The sequence below is a fragment of the Nerophis lumbriciformis genome, linkage group LG18, assembly GCF_033978685.3.
Source record: "Nerophis lumbriciformis linkage group LG18, RoL_Nlum_v2.1, whole genome shotgun sequence".
In the NCBI taxonomy this organism is placed as follows: Eukaryota; Metazoa; Chordata; class Actinopteri; order Syngnathiformes; family Syngnathidae; genus Nerophis; species Nerophis lumbriciformis.
In genome coordinates, this window is record NC_084565.2 from 41367706 (window position 1) to 41387500 (window position 19795).

General features: G+C 48.2%; 1 protein-coding gene across 2 annotated transcripts in view; it reads right to left on the reverse strand.

Annotated features, from left to right (window-relative positions):
- The window catches only part of tmem131 (transmembrane protein 131), a 180020-nt gene that overhangs the window by 45089 nt on the left and 115136 nt on the right, over positions 1-19795 (reverse strand). For both annotated transcript variants that reach the window (XM_061978418.2, XM_061978417.2), the window contains exons 15-24: positions 19782-19795; positions 19191-19301; positions 18979-19113; positions 6374-6478; positions 6223-6309; positions 5989-6141; positions 5844-5919; positions 3092-3206; positions 2846-2984; positions 2611-2720 (exon numbers count right to left, since the gene is read on the reverse strand). The exon at positions 19782-19795 is cut by the window's right edge and continues 157 nt beyond it. In XM_061978418.2, the coding sequence (XP_061834402.2) occupies positions 2611-2720; positions 2846-2984; positions 3092-3206; positions 5844-5919; positions 5989-6141; positions 6223-6309; positions 6374-6478; positions 18979-19113; positions 19191-19301; positions 19782-19795 (1045 nt within the window). The remainder of the gene's footprint in view (positions 1-2610; positions 2721-2845; positions 2985-3091; positions 3207-5843; positions 5920-5988; positions 6142-6222; positions 6310-6373; positions 6479-18978; positions 19114-19190; positions 19302-19781) is intronic.

Sequence of the window (19795 nt, forward strand, 5' to 3'; positions counted from 1 at the left end):
GAGCTAGCGCCAAACTTCCATCCGCAGTCGGCAGTGTTTTAGCTACTTCCAAATCACTAATCCTCGTCTCCATGGTGACAAATAAAGTAAGATTCTTACATGTAACATTATCACTGCAGGACGAGGAATAGCTAAACATGCTTCACTACACACCGTAGGAGGATACAATAGCTCACTTGTGTCACAATATAAACAAATGCCATCCACTGTAATGATACCAAGTACAAGAGCGTATGTAGTCGATACTACTATGATTACATCAATATTTTTTATTATTGTTTTAGCTACCTCTAAATCACTAATCCTCACCTCAATGGCGACTAATAAAGTAAGTTTCTTAAAGTATCATCTCTGCAGGATTTTGAATGGAATTATGGAAAAAATACACGTTTCCCTAATGAAGTTTTTTTGAAAGGGTGTGTATTAGAGATGCGCGGATAGGCAATTATTTCATCCGCAACCGCATGACAAAAGTCGTCAACCATCCGCATCCACCCGATCTAACATTTAATCAACACCGCACCCGCTCGTTGTTATATATCTAATATAGACGATGCAAGGCATTAGTGAGGTTATAAAGCTTTTGCCTGTTAAAGAAAGGAGACTGATCCAATGCAGCAATCATCTGGGAGCCGCGCTGAGCGCACCTCCAAGCGCGTGGAGGTGCGATGTCCCTCGCACCTGCGGCGGCTCCACCCGGGCTCGCGCCCGAGGCTTCAGCGCGCACCGCGACACCGGCGACGGCCGGGTATGGGCCCGACGCTCCAGCGCCATCCATTTTCAGGGCTAGTTGATTCGGTAGGTGGGTTGTTACACACTCCTTAGCGGGTTCCGACTTCCATGGCCACCGTCCTGCTGTCTATATCAACCAACACCTTTTCTGGGGTCTGATGAGCGTCGGCATCGGGCGCTTTAACCCGGCGTTCGGTTCATCCCGCAGCGCCAGTTCTGCTTGCCCCACCCCTTTCGTGAGCGCACTGCGCGCGGAGTGACCCCTGTTACGCGCCCCCGGCAACGGGCAGGTAAGCTGCGCGGGCGGAGCGCGCGGAGTGACCCCCGTTACGAGCCCCCGGCCACGGGGGTGGCGGGCAGGTAAACTGCTTACCTGCTGCGCGTGACGCCGGCCGCGGCGAAGGCGGACGAGGCGGGGTGTCTTGCGGTGGGCGCGGTGGTGACCCTGGACGTGCGTCGGGCCCTTCTCGCGGATCACCTCAGCTACGGCTCCCGGTGGGCCCCTTCCCCCGGCGAGGCGTCCCTTCTCCGCTCCATAAAAGTGTCCATCTCTTTTTTTTTCTTCTTCTTCTGTTGTGGCATATGCTGCAGGTGCCTGCTCGTTTTTCGTATGTGGGTAACATTTAACTACCGTATTTTCCGCACTATAAGGCGCACCTAAAAACCACAAATTTTCTCAAAAGCTGACAGTGCGCCTTATAACCCGGTGCGCTTTATATATGGATAAATATTAAGATTCATTTTCATAAAGTTTCGGTCTCGCAACTTCGGTAAACAGCCGCCATCTTTTTTCCCGGTAGAACAGGAAGCGCTTCTTCTTCTACGCAAGCAACCGCCAAGGTAAGCACCCGCCCCCATAGAACAGGAAGCGCTTCTTCTTCTACTGTAAGCAACCACCCGCCCGCGTAGAAGAAGAAGAAAAAGCGCGCGGATATCACCGTACGTTTCATTTCCTTTGTGTGTTTACATCTGTAAAGACCACAAAATGGCTCCTACTAAGCGACAGGTATCCGGTTCATGAAAAGACGCAATCTCTCCATCCGCACACGGATTACTATTTCACAGCAACTGATATTCCTGTGAACCGCACTGTGGATACAACGGGAGCACGTACGGTGAATATTCGCACCACAGGGAATGAGAAGTCATCCTTCACTGTGGTTCTAGCTTGCCATGCTAATGGCCAGAAACTTCCACCCATGGTGATATTCAAAAGGAAGACCTTGCCAAAAGAGACCTTTCCAGCCGGCGTCATCATAAAAAGCTAACTCGAAGAGATGGATGAAGAAAAGATGAGCGAGTGGTTAAGGTAAGTTTAAGTTTACGCGAAGAGGCCGGGTGGCTTTTTTCACGCAGCTCTGTCCATGTTGATGTACGTATGTTTGTGATTGCACATTTGCGTACATTTTGGGAGTGAACAGAGTTGTTAGAACGCTGGTTTTTAATATATTATTAAAGTTTGACTGACCTATCTGACTGTTTTTTTTGACATTCCTTTAGCGCAGTTAGATGCGGCTTACAACACGGGGCGGCTTATAGGTGGACAAAGTTTTGAAATATGCCGTTCATTGAAGGCGCGGCTTATAACCCAGGGCGCCTTATGGTGCGGAAAATACGGTATGTATATATATTTCCCAATTGGTTTAACTGCCACCCGCCTGAATCTATTTAAAATCTAATTTTTTTTTATTTCAACCGCCCGACCCGACCCGCGGATAAAATCTAATTTTTTTTTTATTTCAACCGCCCGAACCGCGGATAATCCGCGGACTCCGCGGTTGTGTCCGCAAACTGTGTGTATACAAGTGTGTGTAGACCACGGAGTGCATGCAAACATACTGATAAAGAACATGCGTGAGGTCTGCGGAGACTTCCCACCTGTCTGCCAACTTTCCAGAGAACACCGAGGGGTTGGGCAGCAGGGCCAGAGGCAGAACTTGGACATAGACGGGAACGTCGGCAGGGTTCTGCAGCGTTACCTCTTCGTCCTGAAGAGACACACACACACACACACGGCCATCAAAACGAAGCATGAGCTTTTACAACACCGTAAGACATTCCTACATGTGTTTGCGTGCACGCGGTCACAAGAGGCGGATTGTGTGCGACTCACAGAGGAGCTGTTTGTGTTGGTCAGAGGGAAAGTGATGCGCTGCGAGGAGTTGACCAAAGAGGGCCAGGTCAGCTGGGCTGTAATTTTAGCCTGCACGTTTTTCTGGAGGTCTGTGTTGACTTCGAACACTGCTTCAACCCTACGGGGGGAAGGGGGGGAAAAAAACCCAGAAAAAGAACTGTAAATAGCCCTGCGTCATGGCGCTGCTAATTATAGAGAGACAAAAATGGATGAACCACTGCTCACATATGGCCAGAGCGCTCTTTCAACTCTTTCCACCGCCTGAGAAGTTTCTCGTGAAGATCCACATCAGCGTCCCAAATGTCCTCCTGTAGCGCCATCCCGTGAGGCCTGGACTCGGCTGTTGGTCGGGAGTGGCACATTTGAAAGCTTCTATGTTAGCTACCTCTCTTTGTTTATAATGTATATTTTCTGCTGGATCTACCCTTTTTTTTTTTTTTTTTTTGCTCCAGCTGTTACATATACTGTAATATTGTACATGATAAATGGGATTTGTTGTACATTCATACTTGCCAACCCTCCCGGATTTTCCGGGAGACTCCCGAAATTCAGCGCCTCTCCCGAAAACCTCCCGGGACAAATTTTCTCCCGAAAATCTCCCGAAATTCAGGCGGAGCTGGAGGCCACGCCCCCTCCAGCTCCATGCGGACCTGAGTGACGTGTTGACAGCCTGTTCTCACGTCCGCTTTCCCATAATATAAACAGCTAATGATCGAGGGCGAGTTCTTGGTTTCTTATGTGGGTTTATTGTTAGGCAGTTTCATTAACGTCCTCCCAGCGCGGTAACAACACACAACAACAGCAGTCACGTTTTTGTCCCCCGTAAAGCAGTTCGTCTGCCGTAAACAGCAATGTTGTGACACTTTTAAACAGGACAATACTGCCATCTACTGTACATGCATATGTGACCCACCCATAATGTGTCACATTTTTGTGTTGATTTATGTATTTTATTTTGTGGTTTGAATTCGTTTTTGGAGCTGTCATTACACATTTATCAATATTCACATTGGTCAGTAGGGGGCAGTAGGGCGTTTCTTCCCAATTGAATGCTATCACCTGCAGACCGGAAGTGTCTTGTCATTCTGATGAGCGCGACCAGTCTGTGAACAATTGAAACGTCCTGTGTGCTTTTTCCTCCTGTATAACAGGTTAGTTTTGGTGAATCAACTCACTGAATAATATCCATGTGATCTTTATAAGTTTAAGTACACATTCTGATGGTGGAGCCTAACTCTAAAGTGTTTGTGAGTTGTAGTTTGTATTTGTGAATGAATCCAGTGCACAGCTGCAGTAATCAATACAAAAAGGCGACGTGAGTGCCAATGTTTATGTAGGAACTTCTGATCCTAATTCAGACTCCCAAATTAGAGCTCCCGTTTTCTTATTGATTTTATAATGTATATTTGTGTAATGTGTGTGTTCTGAAATAGTGACAGAGAATAGAACAAGGATGGACAATTCAACCCTTAACTCAACAATGACTAGATGAGTGTTATGTGTGTGTATATGTGTAAATAAATGAACACTGAAATTCAAGTATTTATTATATATATATATATATATATATATATATATATATATATATATATATAATAAATAAAATAAAAAATATATATTATATATATATATATATATATATATATATATATATATATATATATATAATAAATACTTGAATTTCAGTGTTCATTTATTTTGACCCTGGATCTCAGGAAACAGAGTGGACCGACACCAGCAGATGACATGGCACCCCAAACCATCACCCAACCATGCAAATTTTGCATTTCCTTTGGAAATCGAGGTCCCAGAGTCTGGAGGAAGACAGGAGAGGCACAGGATCCACGTTGCCTGAAGTCTAGTGTAAAGTTTCCACCATCAGTGATGGTTTGGAGTGCCATGTCATCTGCTGGTGTCGGTCCACTCTGTTTCCTGAGATCCAGGGTCAACGCAGCCGTCTACCAGCAAGTTTTAGAGCACTTCATGCTTCCTGCTGCCGACCTGCTCTATGGAGATGGAGATTTCAAGTTCCAACAGGACTTGGCGCCTGCACACAGCGCAAAATCTACCCGTGCCTGGTTTACGGACCATGGTATTTCTGTTCTAAATTGGCCCGCCAACTCCCCTGACCTTAGCCCCATAGAAAATCTGTGGGGTATTGTGAAAAGGAAGATGCAGAATGCCAGACCCAAAAACGCAGAAGAGTTGAAGGCCACTATCAGAGCAACCTGGGCTCTCATAACACCTGAGCAGTGCCAGAAACTCATCGACTCCATGCCACGCCGCATTAACGCAGTAATTGAGGCAAAAGGAGCTCCAACCAAGTATTGAGTATTGTACATGCTCATATTTGTCATTTTCATACTTTTCAGTTGGCCAACATTTCTAAAAATCCCTTTTTTGTATTAGCCTTAAGTAATATTCTAATTTTGTGACACACGGAATTTTGGATTTTCATTTGTTGCCACTTCAAATCATCAAAATTAAATGAAATAAACATTTGAATGCATCAGTCTGTGTGCAATGAATAAATATAATGTACAAGTTATACCTTTTGAATGCAATTACTGAAATAAATCAAGTTTTTCAAAATATTCTAATTTACTGGCTTTTACCTGTATATGAAATACTTGACTTGGTGAATTCTAGCTGTAAATATACTCCTCCCCTTTTAGCCACGCCCCCAACCACGCCCCCATCCCACCCCACCCCCCGAAATCGGAGGTCTCAAGGTTGGCAAGTATGCCTGTACTATATATCAAACTGTATATATAATATATAAATATTACATATATGTTATATTTATAATGCTTTTATGGTACATTTTTAGTCCACTTTATATTTTTTGTTTTTGCCTTCTTTTTGTGCCCTTGTGTGCATTATCCTTTCCATCCTTTCTAACTGAGCTACTGTGCGGAACAATTTCCCTTGTGGATCATTAAAGTTTGCCTAAGTCTAAGTTAGCGGTGTGACTTACATTTCAGCACAAAGGGGAGCCCCACGTAGCAGTGATCTCCACACTGCAAGCTGGCGTCAAAGTAAATATTTGCCACCTGCGAAAGATGGCAGGAGAGAAGTGTCACGTTGGCATCCAAAAATAACCGCGACTTGAGGGGTCCCACCTTGGACTTGCGTCTGGGCTCCAGCTCGTCTTTGTTGTTGCGCAGGCGCTTGTAGTAGAAGCGGATGTCTTCTGTTAGGGAGCGGATCTGCTCCAGCCTCACTCTCTGCGTAAACGAGCTCCGGATACCAAATATTTGGTGCACGACTTTCCCCTGCGGGGAGGAAAACGCCAAACATCCGCTAAGAACATTTTCAGCCTGTTGTCCCAGGACAGGTGCTTGTGTCTTACGCACTGGGAAGGACGGGGGCAGCACCATGTGGTTGGGGGAGCTGCTTAACCTGCCCACTGCGATGAGAGCTTTCACCGGGACGGTTAATATCTGAGGGGTGAAGAGTTGGGAGTGAGCGGCGGTGAAAAGGGACTAAAAAGGAATGACCACCAACCTCGAAGTCTGTGGTGAGGTGTATGGCTCCGTCATAAGCGCCCTCCAGGGCATTGGCTACTAGAGTCACCCTGAACGCTGCATAGAAGCCTGACGCTAAAATCACCTTTCAAGACAGGAATGATTATTGGTTCGAGGTCAACAAAGACAAAAACCTCCAAAACAGGAAGACAAATGCACTGATGAACAGTGGGGACTAGAGATGGGTACTGAATTTGGTACTTGGGTTAGGTCGGAGGTCAGCACTCTTTAGCTCCGCCCTAGTGGCTCGCTGGAGCTTTTTCAAAAATGTATGAAAATGGAAAAAGATGGGGTGGAAAAATATATTTTTTGTTTTAAAATGGTTTGTGTAGGACAGGGGTCGGCAACCCGCGGCTCCTGAGCCGCATGCGGCTCTTTGATCACTCTGATGCGGCTCAGCTGCATACTTGACGACCCTCCCAATTTTCCCGGGAGATTTCCGGATTTCGGTGCCTCTCGCAGAAAACTCCGATTTTCACCCTAACAATAATAATAAGGGCGTGCCATGATTGTACAGCATTTAGCGCCCTCTACAATCTGTACAGATAGCGTCCCAGCCCAGCCTTTTGTTATTTGCATCTTCTGCTTGCATGCGTAAGTGACAGCAAGGCATACTTGGTCAACAGCCACACAGGTTACACTGACAGTGGCCATATAAAAAAAACTTTAAGACTCTTACTAATAATGCGCCACACTTTGAACCAAAACCAAACAAGAATGACAAACACATTTTGGGAGAACATCTACACCTTAACACAACATAAACACAACAGAACAAATACCCAGAATCCCATGCAGCCCTGACTCTTCCGGGCTACATAATACACCCCTGCTACCACCAAACCCCGCCCCAACCCTGCTCCCCCACACATCAACCCCCCCCGCCCCCCTCTGTGCGTCGGTTGAGGTGGGCGGGGTTTGGTAGCGGGGGTGTATAATGTAGCCCGGAAGAGTTAGGGCTGCATGGGATTCTGGGTATTTGTTCTGTTGTGTTTATGTTGTGTTACGGTGCAGATGTTCTCCCGAAATGTGTTTGTTATTCTTGTTTGATGTGGGTTCACAGTGTGGCGCGTTCTTAGTAAGAGTGTTAAAGTTTTTTATACCGCCACCGTCAATGTAACCTGTGTGGTTGTTGACCAAGTATGCCTTGCTGTCGCACACGTGAGCAAGCAGAAGCCCCATACAACGTGTGGCTAGACCGGCACGTTGGTTGTAGTGGGTGCTAAATGCTGTACCTTCACGGCACGTTCGAAGGAATAGTTGCCTCGTGTCGGAAAAATCGGGAGGGTTGACAAGTATGACGCTCTCATATAAAACTCGCGGGCCGCACTAACATTCAATTTTCAAATTAAGGTGTGGGCCGCATGTCTGAGACCCTTTGTTTAAACATAGCACAAAGCAAAAAAAAAACTTTGTATGCAATGTTATTTCATTTTAAATTACAAAAGATTTTTGTGGCTCCCATTGTTTTCTTTAATTTGTGAAACTGGTCAAAATGGCTCTTTGAGTGGTAAAGGTTGCCGACCCCTGGTGTAGGAGGACAAAGATGACACAAACCTTCCTAATTGTTAGAAATCCCACGGTTTATATTAAACGAGAGGATTTGCCGAGCGCCGCTCTGTCCTACAAATTTCGGTGGTCCTTGAACTCACTGCAGTTTGTTTACATGCACAACTTTCTCCGACGCTGCCAGTCCTTTGTCTCATTTTGTCCACCAAACTTTTTATGCGGTGGGTTAATGGACTTAAGTGAGCTTTGTTGATGTTATTGACTTGTGTGGAGTGCTAATCAGGCATATTTGGTTGAGGGCTGCAACTAACAACTAATTTGATAATCGATTAATCTGTCGATTGTTACTTCGATTAATCGACTAATAATCGGATAAAAGGAACAAACTACATTTATATCCTTTCCAGTATTTTATTGAAAAAAAATAGCATACCGGCACCATACTTATTTTGATTATTGTTTCTCAGCTGTTTGTAAATGTTGCAGTTTATAAATAAAGGTTTATTATTTTTTTTATTTTTTTTAAAAAGTAGCCTCTGCGTATAGCATAGATCCAACGAATCGATGACTAAAGTAATCGCCAACTATTTTTATAATTGATTTTAATCCTCAGGAAGGGGAAGCAGTGCACTATCAACACCGTGTATGGTGAGGATGGTGTTCTGCTGACCTCGACTGCGGATGTTGTGGATCGGTGGAGAGAATACTTCGAAGACCTCCTCAATCCCACCAACACGTCTTCCTATGAGGAAGCAGTGCCTGGGGAATCTGTGGTGGGCTCTTCTATTTCTGGGGCTGAGGTTGCCGAGGTAGTTAAAAAGCTCCTCGGTGGCAAGGCCCCGGGGGTGGATGAGATCCGCCCGGAGTTCCTTAAGGCTCTGGATGCTGTGGGGCTGTCTTGGTTGACAAGACTCTGCAGCATCGCGTGGACATCGGGGGCAGTACCTCTGGATTGGCAGACCGGGGTGGTGGTTCCTCTCTTTAAGAAGGGGAACCGGAGGGTGTGTTCTAACTATCGTGGGATCACACTCCTCAGCCTTCCCGGTAAGGTCTATTCAGGTGTACTGGAGAGGAGGCTACGCCGGATAGTCGAACCTCGGATTCAGGAGGAACAGTGTGGTTTTCGTCCTGGTCGTGGAACTGTGGACCAGCTCTATACTCTCGGCAGGGTCCTTGAGGGTGCATGGGAGTTTGCCCAACCAGTCTACATGTGTTTTGTGGACTTGGAGAAGGCATTCGACCGTGTCCCTCGGGAAGTCCTGTGGGGAGTGCTCAGAGAGTATGGGGTATCGGACTGTCTGATTTTGGCGGTCAGCTCCCTGTATGATCAGTGTCAGAGCTTGGTCCGCATTGCCGGCAGTAAGTCGGACACGTTTCCAGTGAGGGTTGGACTCCGCTAAGGCTGCCCTTTGTCACCGATTCTGTTCATAACTTTTATGGACAGAATTTCTAGGCGCAGTCAAGGCGTTGAGGGGATCTGGTTTGGTGGCTGCAGGATTAGGTCTCTGCTTTTTGCAGATGATGTGGTCCTGATGGCTTCATCTGGCCAGGATCTCCAGCTCTCGCTGGATCGGTTCGCAGCCGAGTGTGAAGCGACTGGGATGAGAATCAGCACCTCCAAGTCCGAGTCCATGGTTCTCGCCCGGAAAAGGGTGGAATGCCATCTTCGGGTTGGGGAGGAGACCCTGCCCCAAGTGGAGGAGTTCAAGTACCTCGGAGTCTTGTTCACGAGTGAGGGAAGAGTGGATCGTGAGATCGACAGGCGGATCGGTGCGGCGTCTTCAGTAATGCGGACGCTGTATCGATCCGTTGTGGTGAAGAAGGAGCTGAGCCGGAAGGCAAAGCTCTCAATTTACCGGTCGATCTACGTTCCCATCCTCACCTATGGTCATGAGCTTTGGGTTATGACCGAAAGGACAAGATCACGAGTACAAGCGGCCGAAATGAGTTTCCTCCGCCGGGTGGCAGGGCTCTCCCTTAGAGATAGGGTGAGAAGCTCTGTCATCCGGGGGGAGCTCAAAGTAAAGCCGCTGCTCCTCCACATCGAGAGGAGCCAGATGAGGTGGTTCGGGCATCTGGTCAGGATGCCACCCGATCGCCTCCCTCGGGAGGTGTTTAGGACACCCTGCCCTCTTGGCCAGGTCTCCCTTGGAAAAGAGATATTTGATCTCAATGGGATTTTACCTGGTTAAATTTTTTTTTACACATTGCATCATTATGCCTCGTTTGTAGATATATTTAAGCTCATTTAATTTCCTTTACTTATTTCCCCTTTGTATTAAATTTATATTTGGATGTCTCACGACACATTATCTGTATGTAATATTGGCTGCATTTCTGATAGTTGTTTGTGTGCCATGTTGTTCCAGACCACAGCCAAAGTTACCCAGCTTGCAAAGATTGTAACAAATCCATTAGAAGAATGCCGTTTTCTTAAACTTGGAAACAAACTTCTATACCTTTGGTCATCCTAAGAAAGTCATTTCCAGGAGTTATTTCACCCTCGGTTTTATTAATGTTTTCCAATACTGTAAAAATGTGTAGAATAAGATTTTGCAATATAACTAATATAGACCTTTACATCATTCATTATAACACTTATTTAAGGCTTTTCATTTTTGCGGCTCCAGACAGATTTGTTTTGTATTTTTGCCCCAATATGGCTCTTTCAACATTTTGTGTTGCTGACCCCAAATTCTGTTCATACTACCGAATACAGATTCTTGCACAATCCAAGGTACCATATTTCGATACCTTTGTAATTGACCTTGTGTCAGGTGTCGGAGCCAGATATTTACATATATCCGAATTTTAGTGTTACTTATTTTCTATCATAGTCATATTTGAAAACAGCTCGTGTTTTCCATTTATTCTCTTTCTCTGCAAGTAAACTGTGTGTGTTAACCTTGAGTTCTTTGGAATGTGTTTTGACTAGAATTTGTTTTGGCTAGAGACAGAGGACTGCCAGGGACTTAAGGGGGGAGAGGGTGTTTCGGGGGACAGACCATTTTGGCGGGGCGATAGAATGTTCTATGCTGGACTGGTCTCAAAAAGTATATTTGCAAAGCTTTGAAAATATACAACAAAATACCTATTCTGTCTCTGGTGGTTTTTCAACTCAGCTTTAAGTGTCGTAAAAAGCTTGGGAGCGACTTGTGACTTGAATTCCCTGGGAGGAACTGGTCCAAAACGCAACACAGGTCACAGACAGACGCACTTGGCGGGCAAACAGACTGCTTCTTGGTAATGAGCAGGCCCGTGATTTGACCTTAATGAACAAGACTGAAAGTAAGCCAGGTCCAGGGCAGGTAGTTGTTGGAAGATATGGCAAAGAGATGAATCAATATTTTAACACACATTGTAGGTCGGAAAAAAACGAAGAAAGACGGAAAATATTTTTTTATATTTTAACAGAGATAAAAATGACGGATTTCCAACTATAGACAGAAAAATCACATGACTGAATGTGGTCATTTTCAATTATTTTCTCAAGGTGTCCATCCATCCATTTTCTATGGCGCTTATCCCAATTAGGGTCATGGGTACACTGGAGCCTACCCCAGCTGACTTCGGGCGAGACTTCAGGGTACACCCTTAACTGGTCGCCAGCTTGGTACAGACCATCAGTCACATTCATACCCCTTGACAATTTACAGTCTTCAATTAACCTAACAAGCGAGTACCCGGAGAAAACCTATGCACGGGGAGACCATGCAAACTCCAAACGGAGATTTGAACCGAGATCTCCACAAACTCCTGACTGTGGCCTACATGGTAACAACCAAAAAGGCCCCCCCGTGCGGCTCAAAAATAAGTCACTTTTCGAAATGCGTTAACTTGATGCTAACTTACATTGGATATTCCATATACCGTATTTTCCGCACTATAAGGCGCACCTAAAAACCACACATTTTCTCAAAAGCTGACAGTGCGCCTTATAACCCGGTGCGCTTTATATATGGATTAATATTAAGATTCATTTTCATAAAGTTTCGGTCTCGCAACTTCGGTAAACAGCCGCCATCTTTTTTCCCGGTAGAACAGGAAGCGCTTCTTCTTCTACGCAAGCAACCGCCAAGGTAAGCACCCGCCCCCATAGAACAGGAAGCGCTTCTTCTTCTACTGTAAGCAACCACCCGCCCGCGTAGAAGAAGAAAAAGCGCGCGGATATCACCGTACGTTTCATTTCCTTTGTGTGTTTACATCTGTAAAGACCACAAAATGGCTCCTACTAAGCGACAGGGATCCGGTTCATGAAAAGACGCAATCTCTCCATCCGCACACGGATTACTATTTCACAGCAACTGATATTCCTGTGAACCGCACTGTGGATACAACGGGAGCATGTACGGTGAATATTCGCACCACAGGGAATGAGAAGTCATCCTTCACTGTGGTTCTAGCTTGCCATGCTAATGGCCAGAAACTTCCACCCATGGTGATATTCAAAAGGAAGACCTTGCCAAAAGAGACCTTTCCAGCCGGCGTCATCATAAAAGCTAACTCGAAGGGATGGATGAAGAAAAGATGAGCGAGTGGTTAAGGTAAGTTTAAGTTTACGCGAAGAGGCCGGGTGGCTTTTTTCACGCAGCTCTGTCCATGTTGATATACGTATGTTTGTGATTGCACATTTGCGTACATTTTGGGAGTGAACAGAGTTGTTAGAACGCTGGTTTTTAATATATTATTAAAGTTTGACTGACCTATCTGACTGTTTTTTTGACATTCCTTTAGCGCAGTTAGATGCGGCTTACAACACGGGGCGGCTTATAGGTGGACAAAGTTTTGAAATATGCCGTTCATTGAAGGCGCGGCTTATAACCCAGGGCGCCTTATGGTGCGGAAAATACGGTACATGCTACTGATTAGCATTAGCAATTTTACATGGCGATCTCAACACCTTCAAATATGGTAATGAAAACTGCAACTAATATGTACATTACAATCAAACAGCTGGTGTGTAAGAAGAATACTTAAGAGTAGACAAGACTGGCACATTTATTAACTTGACAAAGACTACTTCCTGACTACGGCAACATAACTAGGACAAACAAATATTTACTTGCAAATGAGACTCAGAAGTGTAATTAAACAAGATTTAACTGGAAAAAATGATATCTCTGTTAATAAAAAAAATAAACAACAATTATAAGTGAAGTGAAGTGAATTATATTTATATAGCGCTTTTCTCTAGTGACTCAAAGCGCTTTTACATTGTGAAACCCAATATCTAAGTTACATTTAAACCAGTGTGGGTGGCACTGGGAGCAGGTGGGTCATCCAGGCCACAACTCAAGCAGTGGTTCTCATCCAGTAAAGTGTCTTGCCCAAGGACACAACGGCAGTGACTAGGGCGGCGGAAGCGGGGATCAAACCTGGAACCCTCAAGTTGCTGGCACGGCCACTCTACCAGCCGAGCTATACCGCCATAAGCGCATGAACACACAATAGTTCAGAAAATTGGTAGCGTTGGGTACCAGTATTGACTCCTATGTATCAAGAATTGGTATTGTATCGGTTCAAATGTGAAAGGTACCCATTCTAAGAGAGCATTCAGGTTGTAATTTGGGACCCATTAAGCCTAAAAAGAAATACAGTATATTACCAAATAAACGCCCTTGTGCAAATAACCGCCCATGTCCTAATAGCCGCCCGGTAGAGATGCACGGTTTGCGGGCACAACCGCGGAGTCCGCGGATTATCCGCGGATCGGGCGGATGAAATTTAAAAAAATTAGATTTTATCCGCGGGTCGGGTGGTTGAAATAAAATGTTTTTTGATTTTAAATAGATTCAGGCGGGTGGCAGTTAAACCAATTGGGAAATATATATACATAGTTAAATGTTGTTACCCACATACGAAAAACGAGCAGGCACCTGCAGCATATGCCACAACAGAAGAAAGAAGAAAAAAAAAGAGATGGACACTTTTACGGAGCGGAGAAGGGACGCCTCGCCGGGGTCCGGGACCGAGGCCCCTTCCCCCGAGAGGGCCCCACCGGGAGCCGTAGCTGAGGCGATCCGCGAGAAGGGCCCGACGCACGTCCAGGGTCACCACCGCGCCCACCGCACCGACACCCCGCCTCGTCCGCCTTCGCCGCGGCCGGCGTCACGCGCAGCAGGTAAGCAGCTTACCTGCCCGCCACCCCCGTGGCCGGGGGCTCGTAACAGGGGTCACTCCGCGCGCTCCGCCCGCGCAGCTTACCTGCCCGCCACCCCTGTTGCCGGGGGCGCGTAACAGGGGTCACTCCGCGCGCAGTGCGCTCACGAAAGGGGTGGGGCTCACCCTGGTTGATATAGACAGCAGCTAGGACGGTGGCCATGGAAGTCGGAACCCGCTAAGGAGTGTGTAACAACCCACCTGCCGAATCAACTAGCCCTGAAAATGGATGGCGCTGGAGCGTCGGGCACATACCCGGCCGTCGCCGGCAGCGAGACGCGCTTGGAGGTGCGCTCAGCGCGGCTCCCATATGATTGCGCACTGGTGTGCGTCTGGGTCGTGACAGCGTGGCACGCGAATGTCTGTGCTGCATTGGATCAGTCTCCTTTCTTTAACAGGCAAAAGCTTTATAACCTCACTAATGCCTTGCATCGTCTATATTAGATATATAACAACGGGCGGGTGCGGGCGGATGCGGTTCTGATCAAATGTTAGATCGGGTGGATTGCGGATGGTTGACGACTTTCTGATGCGGTTGCGGATGAAATAATTGCCTATCCGCGCATCTCTACTGTCCAGTATTTTTTTTTCGTACAAAAAACTTTAAATGTAAAAGCTATTGTAAACATACAAACAGACAAAATAAGAGATCAACCTGAGGTAGGCTATCGAAAGACGAGATCAACAAGGCCTCTACATGGCAGTAGTGCAACAATTGTCAAATAGAATACCAATACTAAAAATAAATACACTTTTTAAATAAAGCAGCCTACCGGGAAGAATAAAATTATGGTACCAAGTACTCAAGTATAAAACCCACCATCAAAACAGGACAATAATACTGTCACTTAAATAAAATAAAGGCTACAGTACTCCAAGTTTTAAATAAAGCAGCAAATGCAACCCCAGTAGCATTTTAATCTAAATTATGCAAATAACAGCCCATGGGCGGCTATTTGGACATAGGCGGTTATTAGGAAGAGGCGGTTAATTCACAAAATGGGGTCAGACCCCGGGCGGCTATTAGGACATGGGCGGTTATTTGCCCAAGGGCGTTTATTTGGTAATATACGGTAACTGTCTTTAGTACCTTAATGCCAGGGTATAAGATTAATGGATGTTTTTAAGCCAGTGTGTTTCCCCATTGCTGAAAAATCCCTGATTACCTGAAATTACCAGAAATTTCCCATTTAATAAATTAATGGGCAATATACAAAACTCTCCATATCCCATATTTCTCAACCGATTGGAACCGTTCCAACATCAACACACTCCACCCACCCCGGACCTTCAAGCATCTCAGTTCGGCTTACTGGCGGTTCAACAGCTTGCGCGCAGAGTAGAGCTGCGCGGATAGGCAATTATTTCATCCGCAACCGCATCAGAAAGTCGTCAGCCATCCACCCGACCTAACATTTGATCAGAACCGCACCCGCCCTCACCCGCCCGTTGTTATATATCTAATATAGACGATGCAAGGCATTAGTGAGGTTATAAAGCTTTTGCCTGTTAAAGAAAGGAGACTGATCCAATGCAGCACAGACATTCGCGTGCCACGCTGTCACGACCCAGACGCACACCAGTGCGCAATCATATGGGAGCCGCGCTGAGCGCACCTCCAAGCGCGTCTCGCTGCCGGCGACGGCCGGGTATGGGCCCGACGCTCCAGCGCCATCCATTTTCAGGGCTAGTTGATTCGGCAGGTGGGTTGTTACACACTCCTTAGCGGGTTCCAACTTCCATGGCCACCGTCCTGCTGTCTATATCAACCAGTGTGAGCCCCATCCCTTTCGTGAGCGCACTGCGCGCGGAGTGACCCCTGTTACGCGCCCCCGGCAACAGGGGTGGCGGGCAGGTAAGCTGCGCGGGCGGAGCGCGCGGAGTGACCCCTGTTACGAGCCCCCGGCCACGGGGGTGGCGGGCAGGTAAGCTGCTTACCTGCTGCGCGTGACGCCGGCCACGGCGAAGGCGGACGAGGCGGGGTGTCGGTGCAGTGGGCGCGGTGGTGACCCTGGACGTGCGTCGGGCCCTTCTCGCGGATCGCCTCAGCTACGGCTCCCGGTGGGGCCCTCTCGGGGGAAGGGGCCTCGGTCCCGGACCCCGGCGAGGCGTCCCTTCTCCGCTCCGTAAAAGTGTCCATCTCCATTTTTTCTTCTGTTGTGGCATATGCTGCAGGTGCCTGCTAGTTTTTCGTATGTGGGTAACAACATTTAACTATGTATATATATTTCCGAATTGGTTTAACTGCCACCCGCCTGAATTTATTTAAAATCTAATTTTTTTTTATTTCAACCGCCCGACCTGACCCGACCCGACCTGCGGATAAAATCTAATTTTTTTTTATTTCAACCGCCCGATCCGCGGATAATCCGCGGACTCCGCGGTTGTGTCCGCAAACCGCGCATCACTACTCCATATCCCATGTTTCTCAACTGATTGGAACCGTTCCAACATCAACACACTCCACCCACCCCGGACCTTCAAGCATCTCAGTTCAGCTTACTGGCGGTTCAACAGCTTGCGCGCAGAGTAGAGATGCGCGGATAGGCAATTATTTCATCCGCAACCGCATCAGAAAGTCGTCAACCATCCGCCATCCACCCGATGTAACATTTGATCAGAACCGCACCCGCCCGCCATCCGCCCGCACCCGCCCGTTGTTATATATCTAATATAGACGATGCAAGGCATTAGTGAGGTTATAAAGCTTTTGCCTGTTAAAGAAAGGAGACTGATCCAATGCAGCACAGACATTCGCGTGCCACGCTGTCACGACCCAGACGCACACCAGTGCGCAATCATATGGGAGCCGCGCTGAGCGCACCTCCAAGCGCGTCTCGCTGCCGGCGACGGCCGGGTATATGGGCCCGACGCTCCAGCGCCATCCATTTTCAGGGCTAGTTGATTCGGCAGGTGGGTTGTTACACACTCCTTAGCGGGTTCCAACTTCCATGGCCACCGTCCTGCTGTCTATATCAACCAGGGTGAGCCCCATCCCTTTCGTGAGCGCACTGCGCGCGGAGTGACCCCTGTTACGCGCCCCCGGCAACAGGGGTGGCGGGCAGGTAAGCTGCGCGGGCGGAGCGCGCGGAGAGACCCCTGTTTTACGAGCCCCCGGCCACGGGGGTGGCGGGCAGGTAAGCTGCTTACCTGCTGCGCGTGACGCCGACCGCGGCGAAGGCGGACGAGGCGGACGAGGCGGGGTGTCGGTGCGGTGGGCGCGGTGGTGACCCTGGACGTGCGTCGGGCCCTTCTCGCGGATCGCCTCAGCTACGGCTGAAGGGGGAAGGGGCCTCGGTCCCGGCGAGGCGTCCCTTCTCCGCTCCGTAAAAGTGTCCATCTCCATTTTTTCTTCTGTTGTGGCATATGCTGCAGGTGCCTGCTAGTTTTTCGTATGTGGGTAACAACATTTAACTATGTATATATATTTCCCAATTGGTTTAACTGCCACCCGCCTGAATTTATTTAAAATCTAATTTTTTTTTATTTCAACCGCCCGACCTGACCCGACCCGACCTGCGGATAAAATCTAATTTTTTTTTATTTCAACCGCCCGATCCGCGGATAATCCGCGGACTTCGCGGTTGTGTCCGCAAACCGCGCATCACTACTCCATATCCCATGTTTCTCAACTGATTGGAACCGTTCCAACATCAACACACTCCACCCACCCCGGACCTTCAAGCATCTCAGTTCAGCTTACTGGCGGTTCAACAGCTTGCGCGCAGAGTAGAGATGCGCGGATAGGCAATTATTTCATCCGCAACCGCATCAGAAAGTCGTCAACCATCCGCCATCCACCCGATGTAACATTTGATCAGAACCGCACCCGCCCGCCATCCGCCCGCACCTGCCCGTTGTTATATATCTAATATAGACGATGCAAGGCATTAGTGAGGTTATAAAGCTTTTGCCTGTTAAAGAAAGGAGACTGATCCAATGCAGCACAGACATTCGCGTGCCACGCTGTCACGACCCAGACGCACACCAGTGCGCAATCATATGGGAGCCGCGCTGAGCGCACCTCCAAGCGGGTCTCGCTGCCGGCGACGGCCGGGTATGGGCCCGACGCTCCAGCGCCATCCATTTTCAGGGCTAGTTGATTCGGCAGGTGGGTTGTTACACACTCCTTAGCGGGTTCCGACTTCCATGGCCACCGTCCTGCTGTCTATATCAACCAGTGTGAGCCCCACCCCTTTCGTGAGCGCACTGCGCGCGGAGTGACCCCTGTTACGCGCCCCCGGCAACAGGGGTGGCGGGCAGGTAAGCTGCGCGGGCGGAGCGCGCGGAGTGACCCCTGTTACGAGCCCCCGGCCACGGGGGTGGCGGGCAGGTAAGCTGCTTACCTGCTGCGCGTGACGCCGGCCACGGCGAAGGCGGACGAGGCGGGGTGTCGGTGCAGTGGGCGCGGTGGTGACCCTGGACGTGCGTCGGGCCCTTCTCGCGGATCGCCTCAGCTACGGCTCCCGGTGGGGCCCTCTCGGGGGAAGGGGCCTCGGTCCCGGACCCCGGCGAGGCGTCCCTTCTCCGCTCCGTAAAAGTGTCCATCTCTTTTTTTTCTTTCTTCTGTTGTGGCATATGCTGCAGGTGCCTGCTCGATTTTCGTATGTGGGTAACAACATTTAACTATGTATATATATTTCCCAATTGGTTTAACTGCCACCCGCCTGAATCTATTTAAAATCTAATTTTTTTTTTTTTTCAACCGCCTGACCCGACCCGCGGATAAAATCTAATTTTTTTAAATTTCATCCGCCCGATCCGCGGATAATCCGCGGACTCCGCGGTTGTGCCCGCAAACCGCGCATCTCTAGCGCAGAGCATTCAAATTCATTCTAGTATCATTTATCATCTTTAGCAAACAAAGCAGCAAGCGTGACAAGAACACCTGTGACTCTTTGCGTGCGGGGTTCTTACTGTTTTGTAATGGGAAGGCGCCGCGTTCTGCAGCTCTTGCAGGCGTTGGGATGCCAAGGTCAAGTTCCCCTTCTCGGCCTTGAGCAGCTCCATTGACAGATTGTCGCCTGTGACGTGCCACGCCCTGATCTCCAGCTAATGAGGACGATTGAAGTCAAACAGGGGTTGGCGCGCTGCGGCATTCGTCGAATGGACAGGCGCGCGACTCTCACCTCTATGGGGTTGCTGTTCACCACCACAAATATGATGCTGCTGGTGTCGGTTGCGCTGCGAACGCCAAAGTCCAGGACGTTCTTCTTCAGACTAGGTGGCAGCACGTGGGGCTGTTGGTGGCAAGGCAGCGAGACGCAAACATCACACCTCAATCGATCGTTCGGTGAATTAGGGACTCTTATGGCCCCTTTTCCACGGCACAGTACTGGCACGGTTCAAACTGAGCAAACCATGCCACAGTTCCAGTAGGAAGGGGATTCATATGGCCCCATTCGTCGCGGCTTACCTGACAAATGAAACGTCCACCAGCCACTGACTGGTGGATATATAAAAGTGTTTGTGGCAATTCCATATTTGACCACGGCGTCAGTTGCTGTGTAGAGTGGCGCTTTCCATCATTTTCAGCAGTCTGCATTGCAAAATGATTCACACGAAATCCACCCAGGAACGGGGCCTTATGAATCCCTTCCTTACTGTACATCAGTTTCCTGCATTTTACGGACTGAGGGCTGCAAGAAACTGGGCTTCTGCAGCCAAGTCCAGCATCCGGTGCCTAGTGGAAATAGGGCCATTTGGCATCTTTAGCGTACCTCTAAGAAGCCTG